The sequence below is a fragment of the Meriones unguiculatus genome, chromosome 7 (assembly GCF_030254825.1).
Source record: "Meriones unguiculatus strain TT.TT164.6M chromosome 7, Bangor_MerUng_6.1, whole genome shotgun sequence".
Lineage (NCBI taxonomy): Eukaryota > Metazoa > Chordata > Mammalia > Rodentia > Muridae > Meriones > Meriones unguiculatus.
In genome coordinates, this window is record NC_083355.1 from 2,292,125 (window position 1) to 2,310,840 (window position 18,716).

At 46.8% G+C, this 18,716-nt stretch overlaps 1 protein-coding gene across 3 annotated transcripts in view; it reads left to right on the plus strand.

Moving 5' to 3' along the window:
• Nploc4 (NPL4 homolog, ubiquitin recognition factor) overlaps positions 1 to 18,716 on the plus strand; it is a 47,664-nt gene that overhangs the window by 14,353 nt on the left and 14,595 nt on the right. For all 3 annotated transcript variants that reach the window (XM_021637404.2, XM_060386258.1, XM_060386260.1), the window contains 8 exons: positions 2,299 to 2,347; positions 3,026 to 3,120; positions 4,684 to 4,807; positions 6,995 to 7,174; positions 9,619 to 9,705; positions 11,670 to 11,741; positions 12,459 to 12,585; positions 17,776 to 17,936. In XM_021637404.2, coding sequence (XP_021493079.1) covers positions 2,299 to 2,347; positions 3,026 to 3,120; positions 4,684 to 4,807; positions 6,995 to 7,174; positions 9,619 to 9,705; positions 11,670 to 11,741; positions 12,459 to 12,585; positions 17,776 to 17,936 — 895 coding nt within the window. The remainder of the gene's footprint in view (positions 1 to 2,298; positions 2,348 to 3,025; positions 3,121 to 4,683; positions 4,808 to 6,994; positions 7,175 to 9,618; positions 9,706 to 11,669; positions 11,742 to 12,458; positions 12,586 to 17,775; positions 17,937 to 18,716) is intronic.

Consider the following 18,716-nt stretch of genomic DNA (forward strand, 5'->3'; position numbering starts at 1 on the left):
TGCATATGAGGCTTAACTAACGGTCAGTAAAGGAAGTGTGTAAGAGCTGCGGGTGGCAACTTCAGTGACCTCAGCACGTAGGGGCAAGTTCAAGGTCAGCCTGGCTTACATAGTGAGCTCAGGCCAGACATAAGACCCTGTCTCAAAAAACAAATATTGAAATACGTTTCACATTAGCATTGTTAAAGGGGAACAGTCTGCGTTTGCTCATGTTTTCTCATTATTTTACTGCATGTTATCTTGGCAACTTTGGTAGTTGAAACTTGAACATAGATCCCACATGAAATGTTTAGGACTATGTGGACACTAAGAGATTCAAAAGGTGTGTGGAGACAGGTGCGGTCTATTTTGATGTCCCTTGAGATAATGTTTGCTCCCACCATCAGAGGTAGGAGTAGAGGGCCTGATGGCTGAGTGTTTACCAGTGTGACCTCTCGGGAGCAATAGGATGACTACCAACAGAGTAGTATTCTGAACACTGGGTACCAGTGTGTTCCCTCTAGTGAATCTCTGATCTGCAGATCTGCTCCTTTCAATTCACTTTGTGCCAGGCTATGTGCAGTGCTATTGTGTGGATGTGTGCGTTACTTAATTTTAGAATTTTGTGCAATTCTTTTTAAGGAAACCAGTTAGGGACTGGAGAGATGGCTTAGCAGTTAGAGTGCTTGCTGTTCTATTATTATTATTATTATTAACAATTTATTCACTTTGTATCCTAGTTGTAGCCTCCTCCCTCATCTCCTCCAGGTCCCAGTCCCATTTTCCCTCCCTTTTCCTCCCCTCTTCCTCCCCCCTAGTCCACTGACAGGGGAGATACTCCTCCTACTGTCTGACCCTAGCCTATCAGGTCCTACCAGGACTGCCTGGATCCTTTTTCTCTGTGGCCTGGCTAGGTCACCCCATCAATGGGGAAGTGATCAAGGAGCAGGCAACTGAGTTCATGTCAGAGACTGCCCCTTCTCTTCTTACTAGGGGGCCCATCTGGAGACTGAGCTGCCTATGGGATACATCTGAGCAGGGGGTCTAGGTCCTCTCTGTGCATGGTCCTTGTGCTTGCTGTCCTTGCAGAGGATCCAAGTTTGATTCATGATGGTTTACAGTAGTCTGGCCTCTGAGAGGGCCGGGCACATGGTGTGCAGGCAACAGAAGGGCAAAATACTCATACACATAAAATAAGATTAAAACTAAAAAGTAAAATAGAGAAGCCAGTTAGAAACATCTGGTTTTACACTCAGAGATGTGAAATTATGTGAGTGGAGGCTTTTTGTCCCCGCAGTAGGTCTTTTTTAAGTTGATCACTCTGTAAATGCAGTAAGGTGCTGACACTGGGATACTGGTATTCTAAATGCTACGTCAGCAACTTTTATGTCAACTGGAGTAGCCACACATGCTGCTCAGCTATAGTGCTGGAGCCTCTGAGACCCCTTCTATTTGTGTTCTTTCCAGGGGCCTCACTGTAATCTGGGCTTTCATGGCTCTGTTAGCTTTCTTACAGAGCATGCTCACGTAGGTTAATTCTGCTCCTCAGAAATGAGCCTGCTTCTCAGTGACGTAGGAAGCATGGAGTCTACCTTTTTTTTTTCTTTCTTTCTGTTTTGTTTTTTTTTTTTCGAGACAGGGTTTTTCTGTGTAGCCCTGGCTGTCCTGGAATTCACTTTGTACACATGACCGGCCTGCCTCTGCCTCTGCCTCCTGAGTACTGGGATTAAAGGCCTGTGCCACCACTGCCCAGCTTTTTCTTGAACATTTAAAGTGGCTTTGAAACATGTTATTTTTCATGCTGGAGATTGAACATAACCTTGTGTGCTTGGTAAGCACAACTGTTTCAGTTTTAGCTGGTTAGGTAGTTCATATTGATGAAACCATGAGGCTAATGTATTAGTCAGGTTTTTCACTTAACTTTTTCTTCATTTTCCCTCCCCTTTCCATTTCTTCTCCTCCTCATTCTTCTTTTCCCCTCTACCCCTTTCTCATTCTCTTGAGACAGGCCCCCCCTGTGTAGCCCTGTGAGCCAGTCTTGCCTTGAACGTGCTGGAGTCTTCGTGCCTCCGCTCCCTGAGTGCCAGGGTTACAGGGTTCTGTCATCCCGCCTGGTAGCTCTGTTCCGATACATATCAGAACGGATGATAACTATCCCAGTGAAAACGTTCATGTGTGTGCTATCAGCAGTAACCCTTCAATTGTAGGGAAGCACTTGGCTCAAGTGTGATGTACATTTTAAATACCAAAAATATTAAATAGCAACGGAAAATAACCTTTGTGTCCCTGTGCTTTTCTTGTACCCTGTGCGCTTTGCAGATGCCGCCATGGCCCCTTGGGGAAGTGTGTGCACTGTGTCCCACTGGAGGTGAGTCTGTGTGGAGAGAGTGGCCAGCGGCTGGAAGAGCTGCCTCAGCACTTCATGTCCCTAGACTTGGGTGTTTTGGCTCTTAAGAGAATGTTTCTATTTATTGTCTTGGGCTTTATATTCCCAGTAGTACAAGTGGCACAGGGAATCTAAGAATTATTTATGGGAGTGACCTTCGAGGGGGGATTATGAATGGCTGAGGCATTTGTGTTGCTGTGATGAAGGGATATGTACAGTTGGCTTCCTAGATAATTCTTCTCTGACACATGGCTGGGCTTCTCAGTTACTGCTTGTCGTGGTTCTGATTTGTATGTCTGAGTCTTAGGTTTCTTGTTGATTTCTTTCTCTCTCTCTCTCTCTCTCTCTCTCTCTCTCTCTCTGTGTGTGTGTGTGTGTGTGAGAGAGAGAGAGACACTGAGGATTGAACTCTGGACTTTGCCTTTGAAGGGCAAACACTATCACTAAGCTGTATCCTCAGGCCTCTTGTGACGTAGTTAGGGCTTTTGTGATTTAATAGTTCATTTTATCTTGAAAAAATGTAACTAGTAGAGAGAGAAACCTGATTCTAACCTTGAAATAATGAAGACCAGCTTGGGCCCCTTCACTGCCTCTGTGCTGTCCGGTCTCGCGTACCCCGGCAGACCCGTCAGCACTCATCTTCTGTGCGCGGTTTGACAGCCATTTGACGAGGACTATCTGAACCACCTGGAGCCGCCCGTGAAGCACATGTCCTTCCATGCCTACATCCGGAAGCTGACGGGAGGGGCCGACAAGTACGTATTCGCTGTGGCCCCGGCTTGCAAAGGTTTCATGCATTTCTGACGATTTTTTTCTTATAGTCACTGGGCATGGGAGTGTGGAAGTAAAGCAAGGCCGTGCAGAAAGCAGTAGAGTCTTGACTGCAGTAGAGTCTTGAAGCTGGGAGAGAGACTGGCACATCCCAGCTGTACAGTCACAGTGCTCAGAGATACAGGCAAGACTCCCAGCCGCTGGCAGGTGTGGAGGTGCTCTGGAAGTCTGGGAGTCTCCGCTGCCTTCTGCTTTTCAGAAAGACAATTACTCCGTGAGGGTCTCGGCTCTAATCTTAGCTCCCCAGGGCGCTCCATGTTTGTCAGCTTTACTTTTACAACTCTAATGGGCCTGAAGCCACAACACAAACCATGGCTTGCATTCTGCTGCCACAGGGCCTCTAGTTTACAGACTTGGTCAGGTGGGTTGCATAAGCAGCCTCCTCTTTCCCTGAATGCTGGTGGTGGCAGTGGCTAAAAAAGTGAACTAAGGCTGGTTTTGCTTGGTTTTACCACAGCCTTTGCTAGGTAGCTCTGGTTGGTCTTAAACTTGAGCTCCTCTTGCCTTAGCTGCTGGGTGCTGACATCGATGTATACTGTCATTCTTGGCTGCATTTGATTTCTTTTTAACCTGAATGTGTCTGCATAGCTCCTTTTGATAGACCTGTCCAGAGAAAAGCAGAACTCCTGGTAGCTTTGTAATTCCTATCACTGATAGGAGGAGATGACATTGAGTCCAGGTTAGCAGCATTTTTGTTGAAAATGCCTACCTGATTGTAGCTTTTCTCTGACAACCTGCTGACACCCAAAATATCTTTAATTTTTTGTTTGTTTGAGCCAGGGTGTCTGTGTGTCGCCCTGGCTATCTTAAAACTTACTCTGTAGACCTGGCTGGCCTCGAGCTCAGAGACCTGCCTGCCTCTGCCTCCCTAGTGCTGGGATTACAGGTGTACTTCCACCTACACCTGGCCAAGGCAAGGTGATCTTAACTCATCGCAAGTTTGGCATCCGCAGCGTCTTAAGTATTGAATCATCACCAACACCAAAAATATACAGTTTTTATTTAAAACAGAACAAAACAAAACAGCTCACATTGTGTGCATTAAACATGCATAAAGTTTTATCAGTTATTGTTGGCGCGCTTTAAAACACCTCTTCACATTTCTGTCATCTTTTTTCTCCCTACTCTACCCAGTCCCTTCCAATGCCCAATACCAGCTGTAGAGAGAAAGGGTTTGTGGGTGAGAGGGTACACAGTTCTGCCTGCTTCCTGCTGGTTACGGTCATAGCTGCACTTTCTCCTAGTGACACCAGTTAGATAGTGGGCTCTCAACAGTGTTCTCGAACGCCTCCTGGCTAAGGAGAGCTGCGCCCCCTGCAGACACCAGAAGACGGGCGCTTCCGCTTCACTAGAACGCCCTCAGTGCGTTGCCTTGGCTCTTGCCCCCAGGAGCACTGACAGTGGCTGTAAGCTGTTGCAGGCACCTGCTCGTCTCCTGCTTGACTCTCCAGTATTATGCTTAACTGAGTCACTGTTTTCTCCCTCAGGGGGAAGTTTGTTGCCCTGGAGAACATCAGCTGCAAGATTAAGTCAGGATGTGAGGGACATCTCCCATGGCCAAATGGTATTTGTACCAAATGCCAGCCTAGTGCCATCACGCTTAACAGACAGGTGAGACTCCACTGTGTTCCTGAGGTTTGTTTTTTTGACTAACAAGTGGACACCTTCTTTGTGGCAAATTTTGTGGTGTTTTATTTGTTTGTTTGTTTCATTCATTCATTCATTCATTCATTCATTCAGTTATTGTTTGTTTGTTTTTGTCTTTGTGCCAGCGTTTCTCTGTGTAGCTCTGTGTAGTGGCTGTCCTGAGCCTTGATTTGGAGACCAGGCTGGATCTGCCTGCACCTGCCTCCCAAGTGCTAGGATTAAAGGTGTGCTCCACCACGAAGGGCTTTAGTCACATGTACACTGTGTGTCTGTGGGATGTGTGCCTGAGGTCAGGTAACTGAATAGGGCAGAAGAGGGAGTCAGATCTTGGAGGCAGTTACAGGGAGTGTGGATCCCCCATGTGGGTGCTGTGAACAAAAGTTGGCTCCTGTGGAAGGGCGGCAGGTACTCTTACTTACTGCGGAGCGCCTCTCTAGCTCCTGGTGTTCTAGGCTAACCTCCTACCTTCTGTGACAGATACAGATGAAGGATAAGTTTCTGGGCAGCAGGTGGGGTAAGGCCTTCGCTTCCGTTTGGTTTGCTTGTGCTCTTTGGAAGATCAGCCAGTGCTCTTAACTGCTGGGCCATCTCTAGCTCAAGGATGGATTTTCTTTAAAAGTCTTTTTTTTTTTAATATATTTATTATTTTCATTTTATGTGTGTGAGTAGTTGCCTGCCTGGGTGTATGTGTTGTGTATGCACATGGCCAGAAGATGATTTGGAGGCCCTAAACCAAGAGGTACAGGCCACTGAGTGCTGGGAACTGAACCTCTGCCCCTCTGATAGAGGCTGGTGCTCTTAACCACTGATCTTCTCTTCAGATCCCCCTTCTAAATGTATTTTAGTTATTTTGTTGTTTATTTTGGGAGGTGGGATTTTCTTGGAGATTTTTAAATGCTCAGTGATTGTGACTTTGCCTTTAAGAACGTATTACATGGAAGTTAGTCACAAAGGCTCCCAGCATCTGTTCAGAGATCTGCTCGGGCTCAGAGGAGCCTGGCTCAGGAGAACGCTGTTCTGGCTTCCTGCCTGTCTCTGTGGCTAATGAAAACCACTCATTGTGTCCTTCTCCTGCTCTGCCCGTCATATCTAGCTCCTTGGAGACTATAGATTTTGAGAGTCTTTGGAATTTTAATCTTCCTTTCTTCCGTCATTCTTACTACTTTGCACTTTGGAAACCTCCATTTTAGGTAAAAGCACAGTGAGCTTAATTCCAGTTTATTGGTCATCAGTCAATAAAATTTCATCAGATTCTCCTTTCCCTATACCCCTGATCTTTAAAGAACAGATCAGTTTGTGTGCCTGCCTCCCTCCCTCTTTCTTTCTACCTTCCTCCCTCCTGTTTTAGAGGCAGTCTCTGACTCTTTCCTTTAGTTCAGATTGGCATCAAACTCAAGGCAATCTTCTTTGTGTCTCCTGAGTGTTGGGATTGGTCACTGTCCTTGGCCAGAGCAGGTTCTTCGGTTTGGGCTTAAATTATAGTGCTCAGGCTAGGTAAGTCAGTGATGTACCACTGGCAGCATCTGTGAACCACACCTTTAAGCCTCTGGGGTTTGTTTGAAGAACTAAGGCTGGGTCCAAGCTGAAATACAAACACTGATCAGGGCTGGGGGTATGACCAGGGCTGGGGGTATGACCGGGGCTGGGGGTATGACCGGGGCTGGGGGTATGACCGGGGCTGGGGGTATGACCGGGGCTGGGGGTATGACCAGGGCAAGAGTGTTTGCTGCTCTTGCAGACGTTCTGCGTTTGGTCCCCACACACAGCTTTTTATAATTACAGTCTGAGGCCATGCATGCAGGGGGTGTGTAGACATACATACAAGGAAAACAAAACAGAAAACAAAACACAAATCTTAAACAAACAACAACAACAAACCCAAAGCCAGAGCTAGGCCAGGGGTGGTGGCACATGCCTTTAATCCCAAGCACTTGGGAGGCAGAGGTAGGTGAATCTCTCTGAGTTCAAGGCCAGCCTGGTCTACACAGCAGGTCTAGGAAACCAGGGCTGTTACACACAGAAACCCTGTCTTGAAAAACCAAGAAACAAAACAAAACCCTAGATAAATGTTTTCAATAGGTTTGTTCTTAAAAAACAACATTGTTTCTAATAGAATGTTTTCATTTAAGCCTCCTTTTGTTAACTCTGCAGAAATACAGACATGTGGACAATATCATGTTTGAGAATCACACTGTTGCTGACCGCTTCCTCGACTTCTGGAGAAAGACAGGAAACCAACACTTTGGGTACCTGTATGGACGGTACACAGAGCACAAGGACATTCCCCTTGGCATCAGGGCTGAAGTGGCTGCAATTTATGAGCCTCCTCAGGTATGTGAGTGTAGGAGCTACTGTGTATGGAGGTCTGAGGTTGTGCTTGAGGCGCTGGGAACTGCCTTCCAGGAGGCCTCTTTCTCTTTGTTTTTTTTCTATAACTTCTCTATCTCTTGTGTACTCTTGGGCATGCACACATTACACATCCATGTGATAATTATTGGAGAATAAGATCACAGTCCATAGGGCTAGGCTATAGCTCTTTTGGTATGGTACTTGCCCAGCACTCACAAAGCTCAGGGTTCTGTCCCTACTGCTTTATCATTCACATGTGGTGGCATATGCCTGCAACCCCAGCATTGGAGAGGTGAAGGCAGGGCGATCGGGAGTCTAAGATCACTGACCAGTTGTGGTGCATGCCTTCAATTCCAGGGCTTGGGAGGCAGAAACAGGTGGATCTCTGTCAGTTCAAGGCCAGCCTGGACTGTAGAGCTAGTTCCTCACAAGCTGGAGGCCAGCCTAGGATACATTAGACCTTGAGTCAAAAAACCTAAGAAGTTTGACTTCCAAAAGGAAACAAATGTATAGATTCTTGCTTTATTTCTTTTGTAGTGTATTTGTGTCTTTATATGTGTGTGTGACTGCACGCCATAGTACAGGGGATAGGTCAGAGAACTTGCTGGACTCTGCTCTCTCTTTCCACCACGTGGGTGCCAGGAATCAAACTCAGGTCACCACACGTGCTGGGCAAATCTCACCTCAGTGTTCTGGAGGTCACTCTGCACCTCTCACTTCACTTGCTTTCTAGATCATCTGACCCAGGGCCTCACGTGATCCTGGGCCTGCGGACACGAGTGCAGTGTGTGGTTTCTGCGGAAGTGCACGTGTCATCCCTGCCTTGTAGCAGATTCCCTGTGTGTGCCACCCCACTTTGACGCTTTGGCATTTGTATTGAGCTGTGTGAGATTGTAGAAGTCTCGTGTGTTGCTTTGTTCACAAAGAAGTGGTCAGTGGTGCCTGACACCCTACAGTGAAAGCCACTCATGCAGACCTTGGATTATGGAGTGCTCTCCGATTGAAGTGCTGCTTTGTGAGCACGGAGCCTCAGCTCAGTTTTGTACATCTCTGTCACGGACAGTGTAGCAGTTATACTAAAAGCATAATGGAGGCTCAGGGTGGACACTCACCCCTTATATCCAAGTGCTTGGGAGATCAAGGCAGGAGATTGAAGTTCAAGACCAGGATGTGCTACATATTGAATCTGAGTCCAAGTGAGAAACTGTCTTAAAAAAAAAGTAGGGTGTGGCAGCCAACACCAGTAATCCTAGCGCTGAGGAAGTAGAGGCAAAGGATCCTTGCAGTTTTGAGGCCAACCCAGTCTACGTAGTGACTTTGAGATCTGACAGCCACATAACGAGGCTGTCTCAAAAGACCTCCCCAGTGCCCCAAATGCCAAAACAACTATACCTACTCGTATTTGGGGGCAAAGAACAGAAACTTCTGGCATTCTGACTGCTCTCATCAGTATCGGGTCTCAGAGGCTGAATTCTTTGACGTCTTAAGGCCATGTACCCATAGCAAGGTAGCCCATGTCACCTTGATGGTGGGCAAGTATCTCATATTTACCCCAGGTTGGTTTTGACATGTGTTCTACTTGATGAAATCCAGCAAATATAAAGTCATTTCTCTTCTGCTAGAATTTTAATTTACAAGGTTGTATTCCATTAAAGTCTCATAGTTTGGGACGTCCTTTCTTTTTAACCCCTCTAACTGGGGTTTTGGATTAACATGATACTTCCTCCTGATGTTGGAGCTGCATTTACATGGAGAGTAAATATTTTGTCTACTTCAGGAAGTGTACCTATTATCACTTAAAATATTGTTTCCTCTACATTTTTTATATTGATTTGTGTGTACAAATGGAGGTCAGAAGAGAAATTGCAGGAGTGGGTTATCTCTTTCCATCATAAGAATTCTGGGGATAAGCTCAAGTTGGCACTGTTGGCGGCTCAACTTGCTCAGCCATCCGGCCAGCCCCTGTTAGCAGCTTAGGTTGCATATGTGCCAGCCGTAGCCAGAGCTGACCAAGTGCTCAGGCTGAATGTTCCCCTCGTGGTGAGCAGGTTACAGTCTGAGCTGTCTGTTCTGGTTCTGTTGTTAGATAGTCCCTTTGGCTCAGTGTCTTGACCATAGGACCAAGGGTCTGTCATTTCTACAGCAGAAGGGTACAATGCATCAAGGTGGTTCTGGGATGTCTGCTACCTTGCAGCTTCAGTCTTCTTGCTAGCCAAGCTGTCTAAAGCAGAATTACCCATCTGTGGGAGTTCTGAAAGCAGCTCTGTTCCCCAAGTGAAGGCACCTTTCAAGCAAACAGCAGAGGCAGCCTTCCTTCAGGCCCTTTTGTGTTTGTAGCTGTAGATGTCTCGGGTGCATTGTGGCTGGTGGGTGGGAGTGGAGGTTGCAAGTCTGTCTCAGTGCTTCCTAACTGTGCTTCCTCGTAGATTGGTACGCAGAACAGCCTGGAGCTTCTGGAAGATCCGAAAGCTGAGGTGGTTGATGAGATTGCTGCCAAACTTGGCCTGAGGAAGGTACGAGGCCTCTGCCAGCCAGATGGCCTTTGGGGAAGCCTGGGCTCCTACTGGGGAAATCCAAACAGATGGAGTGGCTCAGTCTGGGACCAAACCCCCAGCTGACAAGATCAAGTGTAGGCCCCACCCTTTCATCTCCTCAGCTATGTTATTGCTGCTGATGGGTTTGATGGTTCTCTGACTTAGAGGGAGGTAAAAACATTTTCTAAAGTATGAATGCAAAGCTGAGCGTTATGGCACATATATGTCGACTCTGTCATTGTCCCCGCCCCCCCAACACTCTGCTGGCTGAGGCAGGCTGATCAAGAGTTCAAGGCTAGCCTGGTGCATAGAGCAAGACTTCATCTATAAAGACCAAATAATGAGGTATGAAGACATACCTTTCCAACCTGATAGCCACAGTTCCTGCAGACACACTGCACACACTCTATAGGTGTGTTCACTGTTCGTGTGGCTTGCTTCACTCTCTGCCGTGGGTACTTGGTGCTAGTGTCCGTCCTACATGAGCATTGGATTTCCTGTGTATAATGGAGGTCACTGAACCTGCAGTTTTCTTGGTCTCTGGGACAATTAGTGGGTAGGAGGAGAGTCCTTTCAGTCCGTTCCGTGGTTTGTCCCACTCTTGATAATGGTGGTAGGAATGGTAGAGTGTGGTTTGGTTTAAGACGCTTTCTTGTTTTGTAGCTCACACTGACCTCAGACTTAAGTCCTCCAGCTTCAGCCTCGCTGTGAGGACTATCGGCATAGGCTGCCGCCCTGGCTTGTTTGGGTTTACAGGCTTTTTGAACCATGGATTGGAACACATCGTGGAAGTTCAGTATTAGTAGCTTTGGAGGTTTTGTCCTGTATTTGGACAGTGATCTGTGTGGGTCGCTTCATCTTCCCTCTCTCTGGGTAGGCAGGAAAGCCTAGAAGCACGACTGGGAAGTCCCACATGGCTTTACTGTGTTGAGGCAGAAACACCCTCCAGATTGTGGACCCAGCATCTTTGTATCGGTCACAGTTTAGCACAAATTCTGGAAGCTCTTTTGTTGAGAAGAGAAACTGGCCCAGTGTTTAGAGCTGTGTGTGATGCAGGCTTGTGCTTCATAACATCATGGCAGCGTCTGGAGTTACTTAGGTTATTTGTCAAAACCCATGTTCTTTGCTCTTACCTCAGCTAATCTGGACTGAGCCAATTAAATGGATTCTCTGTGCTTGATTTCTGTATTACTGTCCTTTTTGTGTGTGGTCATCAGAGTGCTATTACACCAGTACTGACCCATATGCCAGGCCTCTGTGTAGTCTCTCGTTCTGTTGGAGAGGGTGGCGGCCATCGGTCAGTTCCTCAAGGATGGAAGTGGATGCATTGCTTGGCCTGCAGCTCCACTCTGGCAGTCTAGCTCACTGTCTTCTGGCTCTGGAGGCCAAGGCACGCCTCGATGATAGAGCATGCAGACCATGTCAGTGTAGGTCAGGGCTGCACGGCACCTGAGCTCTAGGATTGGCCTTCAGGGAGCCCCAGTGATGCAGCTTTGGATGTGTGCCCTCAGCTGCCCCTTGTGCTGCCCGGCAAGCTGAAGCCTCTGTTGTAGCACTCCTTCCATCTTAGGTGCCTTTCTGCAGGGATCTGTTTCTTCCTTGTAGAGGACCTATCCCAGGAACCCTTGCTGCTTACTTCTTGTCTGTCTTCCTTTTTGGAGCGTAAACTTCTTGCCACATCCTGTTGGTCTCATTCACAAGATGCTGTGACTTCTAACAAAATACAGGCCTGAGTAGTCCTAAGCAGAGGGTGTTTGATGGATGAATGTTTGTCATGGCAGCACCAGAGGGAGGTTCCAGTTTCTCCCTGGCAACAGAGCCGAGGAGCTGTGCTCTCAGCGTTCCCTGGCTCAGGAGTAGGAAGGCCATTGTTCTAATGCTCCCTGGACAGAAGCCATCTGTTGTATGGAGATACTCAAAAGATGCTTTCCTTTTCCATTAAGGTTGGATGGATATTCACGGACCTTGTCTCAGAAGATACCCGAAAGGGTACAGTCCGATACAGTCGGAATAAGGTGAGACGGAGACAGGAGTGACTTGGCCCGAAACCTCACTCAGGTAGTGCCGACTTGGACCTCCCAGTCTCTGCACAGCTGGCAGATAACTTTGCAGACAGTCTTCCTGGTTAAGACCCAGCCTGCTGAGTACGTCCAGCACAGCAGACCCCACTCATCTGCACTTGAAACCAATGGGAGAGGGCTGCCGGTACCTTCTGCCCTGCTAGCTTGAGCGCTTTTAACATTCATCCCTAATGACTAGAAATTGCAGGTATTTGTGATTTTTGAGGCATTGTAGCTTAGTTCTTAAAAAAAAATTTTTTTTTTTTTTTTTAAAGGCAAGGATCTCAGTCTGTACCCTTGGGTATCCTGGAACTCAATATATAAATCAAGCTGGCCTCAAACTCACAGAGCTCCACTTCCCTTTGCTTCCCAAGTGCTGGCTTTAAATGCTCTGCCTTGTTTTTTGTTTGTTTGTTTATGTTTTTTTAACTATTTATTGTGCATGTGTGTTCACATGTGCTATCTCACTCTCGTGGAGGTTGGAGCACAGCTTATAGTTGTTTCTTGCCTTCCACTGTGGGCGCCTGGGAATTGAACTCAGGTCAGTCTTGGAGGCAAGCATCTTTACCTGCTGGGTCATCTGGCTGCCTAGCTGGTAATATTTCCTGCAGAAGAAATAGAAGCCTGTCCTGACACATGCTGTAATTTGATATGCTGCCTCTCTTGGCTTAGGACACCTATTTCCTGAGTTCAGAAGAATGCATCACTGCAGGAGACTTTCAAAACAAGCACCCCAACATTTGCCGGCTCTCTCCCGATGGTCATTTTGGATCCAAGTTTGTTACTGCAGTGGCCACAGGTATAAATGGGGCAGAGTAATGGCACAGATACTACTGCCCATTAATATGTTTGTTGTTCTTTGCAGCAGCTTTTCATCTTTAACTTTGTTATAATAAGCTTCTTCTTTGTGTGTTTTCTTTGTGTGTTTGTTTTCGAGACAGGGTTTCCCTGTGTAGCCCTGGCCCCTGGAACTTGCTCTGTAGACCAGGCTGGCCTTGAACTCAGAGTGCTGCCTCCCAAGTGCTGGGATTAAAGGCGTGTGCCACTACTGCCTGGCGTAATAAGCTGCTGCTGCTGCTGCTTCTTTTAAATTTATTCATTTATTATTTATACAGTGTATAAGAGGGTACCAGATCTCATTATAGATGGTTGGTTGCTGGGAATTGAACTCAGGACCTCTGGAACAACAGCCAGTGCTCTTAACCCTTGAGCCATCTCTCCAGGCCTCCTTAATAAGCTTCTTAATGAACTTTAGGAAACATAAATTCTTCCTTTTGTTTTACAGTAATTCTGAGTTTAGCATCACCCAGGGGACAGGGGTCAGGGCTTCTTCACAGCTCTCCTCAGGTCTAGTGTTTTCGTTGCAAGTTTAGGGTAACTCTTGCTTTTGGATATGTGCCCTTTTTCAACAACTAGAACTGACAGTGCAAGAAGAGAGACTTCCTGTTTTCATGAGTGGGACTCTCATTCTAAAAAAATTTCCGTGAAGTTCTTTTGGGAGTGATATGCATTAGATAATACATGTCATATTTTATAAATATTTAGTAGGTTGTGGCCGATGTGAACATGTACTAGATCTTTTGTTACATCCCTAAGGTGAGAAGATCAGGCATGGGACCCTAGAATTGAAAAGCTTAGGGATTTGGAAATTGCAAAATCAGATTGGAAGCATGTGATCCACGTAGCTAGGTTTTACCGTAAGTGCAGGGTCTGGCTCTGGATGTCTCATCTCTCCACAGAGACAGCGTCCTCTTGTCTAGATGATGCTCTATGTGGCTCTTTGTTTTTGTTTTTTTAAGACAGGGTTTTTCTGTGTTTCCTTGGCCATCCTGGAACTTGTTCTGTAGACCAGGCTAGCCTCGAACCCAGAGGTTGACGTATCTCTGCTTCCCGAGTACGTGATTAAAGGTGTGCATAACCACTGCCCAGCTTTCCCGTTTTAAGAATTCCCCTACCAGTTCACATGTAGTCTGTATTGAGGGTCCTAGTTCAGACTTCCTTCTGGTTCTTAGAGTGCCCCTTCCAGTTCACCCTGCCTCCCTGTAGGAAAGTGGATGAGCACTCTGCTGCCATCAGGTCTCTGTCTCAGGAGACTCAGGACTGTTAAGTCTTCCTAAAAGCTTGCCTTTCCTAAGGGAGTTATGGCCTGTTTAGATCGACAAATAGGCCATCTTTTTTTTTTTTTTTTTTTTTTTTTCTTTTGAGTGAACATTCTTTGAGGAGGGAGAGATACTGGTGGCATCTTTGTTCCGTTATGCTGATAATAATTGCACATACAGATTTGTAACATTTCTCAAAATTGTTGCTGGGTTGAGTGCTGAAGGGCGTGAGTGGAGGTGTAGTCCAAGACTAAGGCCCCAGAGAGTCATCTCCTGCTGGCAGCTCGTGTACTGCATAGTAGCAGGTGTTGGGCTCCTGTGTGGTCAGGATACACATAAGGTTGGACCACAGACCTGACAGAACCTCTATTTTGATTGTTAGGGTGGTGGCCTCCTGAAGAACTTCATGCTTTTTCCTGCTCAAACCAAGCTGTTGCTTTCTTCCTAATTTTGTGGTCTTAGAGATCTCAGATTATAGTCATGTATGTATGTTTTCATGGTGGTTTATAAAGTAACGTTGATTCTAATCTTGGGTCGTAATAGAAAAGAGGGTTTGCCTAAATGAATGTGTTAGGGGTTGGGGATATGGAACAGTTCTTAATCTGGCAGGGTTCCCAGCATCTTCAACATACCATAAAAGCTGGCAGTGTCCCTCACTGAAACAGCCAGAAGCACCTTCAGACACTTCCAGAACTGTCACCGTTGCTGAGAATGGCTGTTTTTTGCTACTGTGGGCTCCCATAGTAATCCAGCCTTTTTAATTACTGTTTCTATGGGGAAAGTGCCCCATGGGCCAAGAGAACGGGCACACTTTCAGAGTTGTAAGTAGTGTGTGTCTTGGAGGCTGCTACCTTCAATTATGGAGTCACATTGCTTGTTGACAGTTTGGAAATCAGATCACCCATGACATTTTTGCCTCCAGAATTGCCTCTTTTAGAAGATCTGGAATTACAATGTAGTGACTGACCTTGTTTACAATGAGGTGTGTAGTTAGCTTGCTTTTGTCTGAGTCTGAATCCTCCTGTTTGGTGCCTGGTCTCATCAGCTTCCTCCCCAGATGGGGCACTGGCTGAAGAATGGCTTTTACAGTGTTGCAGCTGGGACACTGGTCTCCAAGTAAAGTGTCCTCTCTCTCCAACAGGTCAGGTCCTTCAGCCAAGGGCAAGTGAGGATCCTGTAGAGGTGTTAGCAAATGCAGCTGCCTTGGTCCCACCTCCCATGTTGGAGAGGAAGGTGTGAGCCTGCATGCTTAAGATAACATCCTACGAGTTGGTGCTGGTTGTGCTGGGCTGGCCCCTCTGTGGGCTGAGCTCAGGCCTTCTGGATAGCAAGGCCAGCCCCTGCCTTTGCCTGCAGGTTGTCCTACCCCCTGTGCTTTTCCACAGCTTTTCTGGCTTAGCTGTGGATAGTGGTTTGCTCAAGGGATTGCCATACCACATGTGGTATGTGCTTGGCTCCAGGACTGTAACAGTGCTCTCTGAAGACCTCAGGCTCAAGGCAGCTCAGTTTTTTGTGTCATTGTCACTCTCCAGCATGTGTTCCATTTTGTGTTTGGGCTCCCCAGCAAGTGCTTTGTACAGGGAATGAAAGTTACCTTGCCCAGACTCCTCAACAGCTCAGTCTTTGTGAGGTTTCCTGAAAGATAAGTGAACCGTGTATATGTGTGTGTGTGTGTGTGTGTGTGCGCGTGTGTGTGCGCGCGCGCGGTGCGCGTGCGTGCTCACTTGGGACAGGGATTGTGTGGAGCTCAAGGTACCTTCCGAGACTACCTGTGTGGAACAGTATTACTCCCTCCTTCTTTGTGATGTTGAAGATTGAGCTCAGGGCCTCAAAGCTTGCTGGATCTACTGAGCTCTTTTTCTACACCCTTTTTTCACAGGGTGTGGGGCGTAGGATCTCATGTTGTCCAAGCCAGCCTTAAACTCCCCACCCTCTGTTTTCCACCCTACTAGGACTGGAATTAGAATGCATTACCATGTCTGGGGTCTGATGCTTTTTTTTTTTTTTTTTTTTTAATTTAAACAATCTTGCATTTATAGATACTGTTCACTGTTCTTTTCTCACTAAGTTTTTATTTCCCTAATGACCTGTCATACTTAAATGACTGCTCTGAAAACCAGCTTCTAACTTGTAGTGCCCCGAGTAAACGGTGAGTAGTTGTGGCTTTCCTGCATCGTTGCAACTTTGGTCTCTGCCAGTGAGCTCCGTCAGGTTGGTGTCTGTGGGTCCTGTCCTGTACCCTGCACAGCTCCGCCTGTGTGAGCTGATGGGGGGTGATGGTGTCTGCATTAAGACCAGGGAAAGAGCTAGGTTCTGATCAGGGCGCCGGAAACTGGTTTCTCTGCGCACTTGGCCACCAGCTGCAGTCGGCCTTCTCCGTGGGAAGATAAGTCACTTAGGGCCGACTTTGTCTGGTCTTCCACTTTCTGATCATGTTTTTCTGGACTGGATCAGATAGGTATTTGTAAAGAGATGCACTGAATCTCTTTATCCTGCTTTGTAACTTTTTCAAACTGAAATAGAGATAGGTGCAGAGCTACAAAATTGCAGTGAACATTGGATTTGTCCTTATGTAGCTTTGGTTCTGGGATTAGACCTATGTATCCACGTTTGTCACATCCTTACCCTCCTGATTTCAGGGGTCCAGTTTAACTGGTTTGGTGGCTGTCTCTGAAGTAGTCATTTAAAGTATCTTTGTCCTTAATTTAATGTTTTCTTTTTTAAAAGTCACATGTTATTGTAAACTACAATATCACAAATATGCAATTTTGTTACATTTGTGTTTACTTTGTGTGTGTACCTTTGTGTCTGTGGGCACGTATGACAGCATGTGTGTTATGGAGTGCATGCAGAGGTCCGGAGGACAACTTGCAGGAGTCATTTCTGTTTTTCTGTCACATGAATTGTAGGGATCAAACTCAGGCAAGCAATAGGTGCCTTTACTCACTGACCTGTCTCTCCAGCTCATTGAATGTGAGGTTTTTGTGGGTGGTGTTCGTAAAGAGACACATACTACAGGGCAGTGTGTGTCTGTGTGGAGGCTGTAAGGAGACTCTTGGGGCGCCCATTACTGTAGGTCTGGCTGTGTCCAGGTGCTCACCTTCTGCGATGCTGGGGCACTGGCTTCACCCAACCACATAGATTTCTGCAATCTGGAGAGAGATGCGTGTATGATATGTGTGTTAAGATGAGTTTCTTTTTTCTGTTGTTCAGAGAGTGGAGGGAGATGCAGAGAGCACCATGGTGCACGTGTGGAAGTCCATTCTCGCTCTTCTCCTGCGCTTTATAGGTCTCACCCTCAACCCAGTCTTCAGACTTGTGTGGCTATCGGGAATCCTAAACTGGCCTTGAACTTGCTATGTAGCAGAGGATGACCTTGAACTTCTGATTCTCCTGCCTCTCCCAAGGTCTAGGATTATAGGCATTGACCACCATGCTCAGTGTATGTTGGAGACTGCTTCTAGGGCTTCATTGTACTACATGAGAACTGTGCAGCCCAGCCCCATATAGCTTCTGTCCTGCTACCCCACACCTGTACTTCCGTCCTCTCTGCCTCCAAAGGAATGTATTGTTCCTGACCCTTGCAGTCAGGTGCTAAAGCTGGTGGCATTCAGGACAGTGTCAGTCCTTACACTTTTGTGACAGTCTGTGTGCGTTAACAGCACTAACTCAGCTCTGATGATGGGGTAGAGCAGTGGACTCTGACAACCTGTCAAGTGTGCCCAGTTGCTGTGAGGGGTGAGCAGTGTCCAAAGTGTCCTACTCCAGCCACTCTAGGTTACACAGCAGGTTCCTGATTCTTGGGTTCCTCCTATTGGGTGGAGGATAGGTGATGTGGAATGCTTGTGACTCTCTTTGGGTAGACTCTCTGAAGAGGTTTTCTCTTACAGGTGGTCCAGACAACCAGGTTCATTTTGAAGGTTACCAGGTATCCAATCAATGCATGGCCCTGGTCCGAGATGAATGTCTCCTGCCTTGTAAGGATGCCCCTGAGCTCGGCTATGCCAAGGAGTCCAGCAGTGAGCAGTATGTTCCTGATGTGTTCTATAAGGTAAAAACACAGCAGAACAAAAATGTTAAGTGCATGTGACTCTCTCAGACTTTTGTGATCTTGTGAGCGTTAAGTTTGTGCCAGTCATTGTGTTTTATTGTCCAGCTTGTGAATCAGGGCACCTACCACATTCTGAAGCTTATTTTTAGTTACTTTGGTTTGGGTGGCATTCTGGGGTGCAGCCAGAAGAGGAACCTTGCATGTTGGGTTTGGGTATATTACACCAACTCTGACCATTGCAGCCTAAATTTCCTTTGTGAAGGTGGACTATTTGGACCTTTGTTAGAATTGAGCCTGCCACAGCTACTCATTTTTTTGTTGTGAGGCTTCCAAGAAAAAGAAAAATAACAGTAAGCAGGAAATATTATCAAATCAGACAGAGGCTTAACAACACCCAGCAGAAACTGAACAAGGAAGCCCTCTTAATGCATTTGCTGGAGTCCCCGTCAGAAGCCCTGGGCAGAACCTCGAGTGAGGCTTCCAAGTAAAAGAACAAATAGCCACAGACAGAGATGACGTCAGCTCAGTGTTTACAGCGTCAGTAGAAGCAAACAGGAGAGGAACGGCAGAGCTTTCTCTGCACAGCTGAACTTGCGGCTCTTCTTGCCCTCTGTGCCTTTGTACCGTGGGGTGAATGAATATCAGTGGTCTCCGGAAGTGCTTGACCTAGCTCTTAAGGTTTTCACCCTTGGGCTGTTTTGCTGTTTCCTTTTCCCTGTCTCAGAGTTGAGAGCAACAGTCCCCAGACAAAAGAGCATTAGAAACTCTTTGAGAGAATAT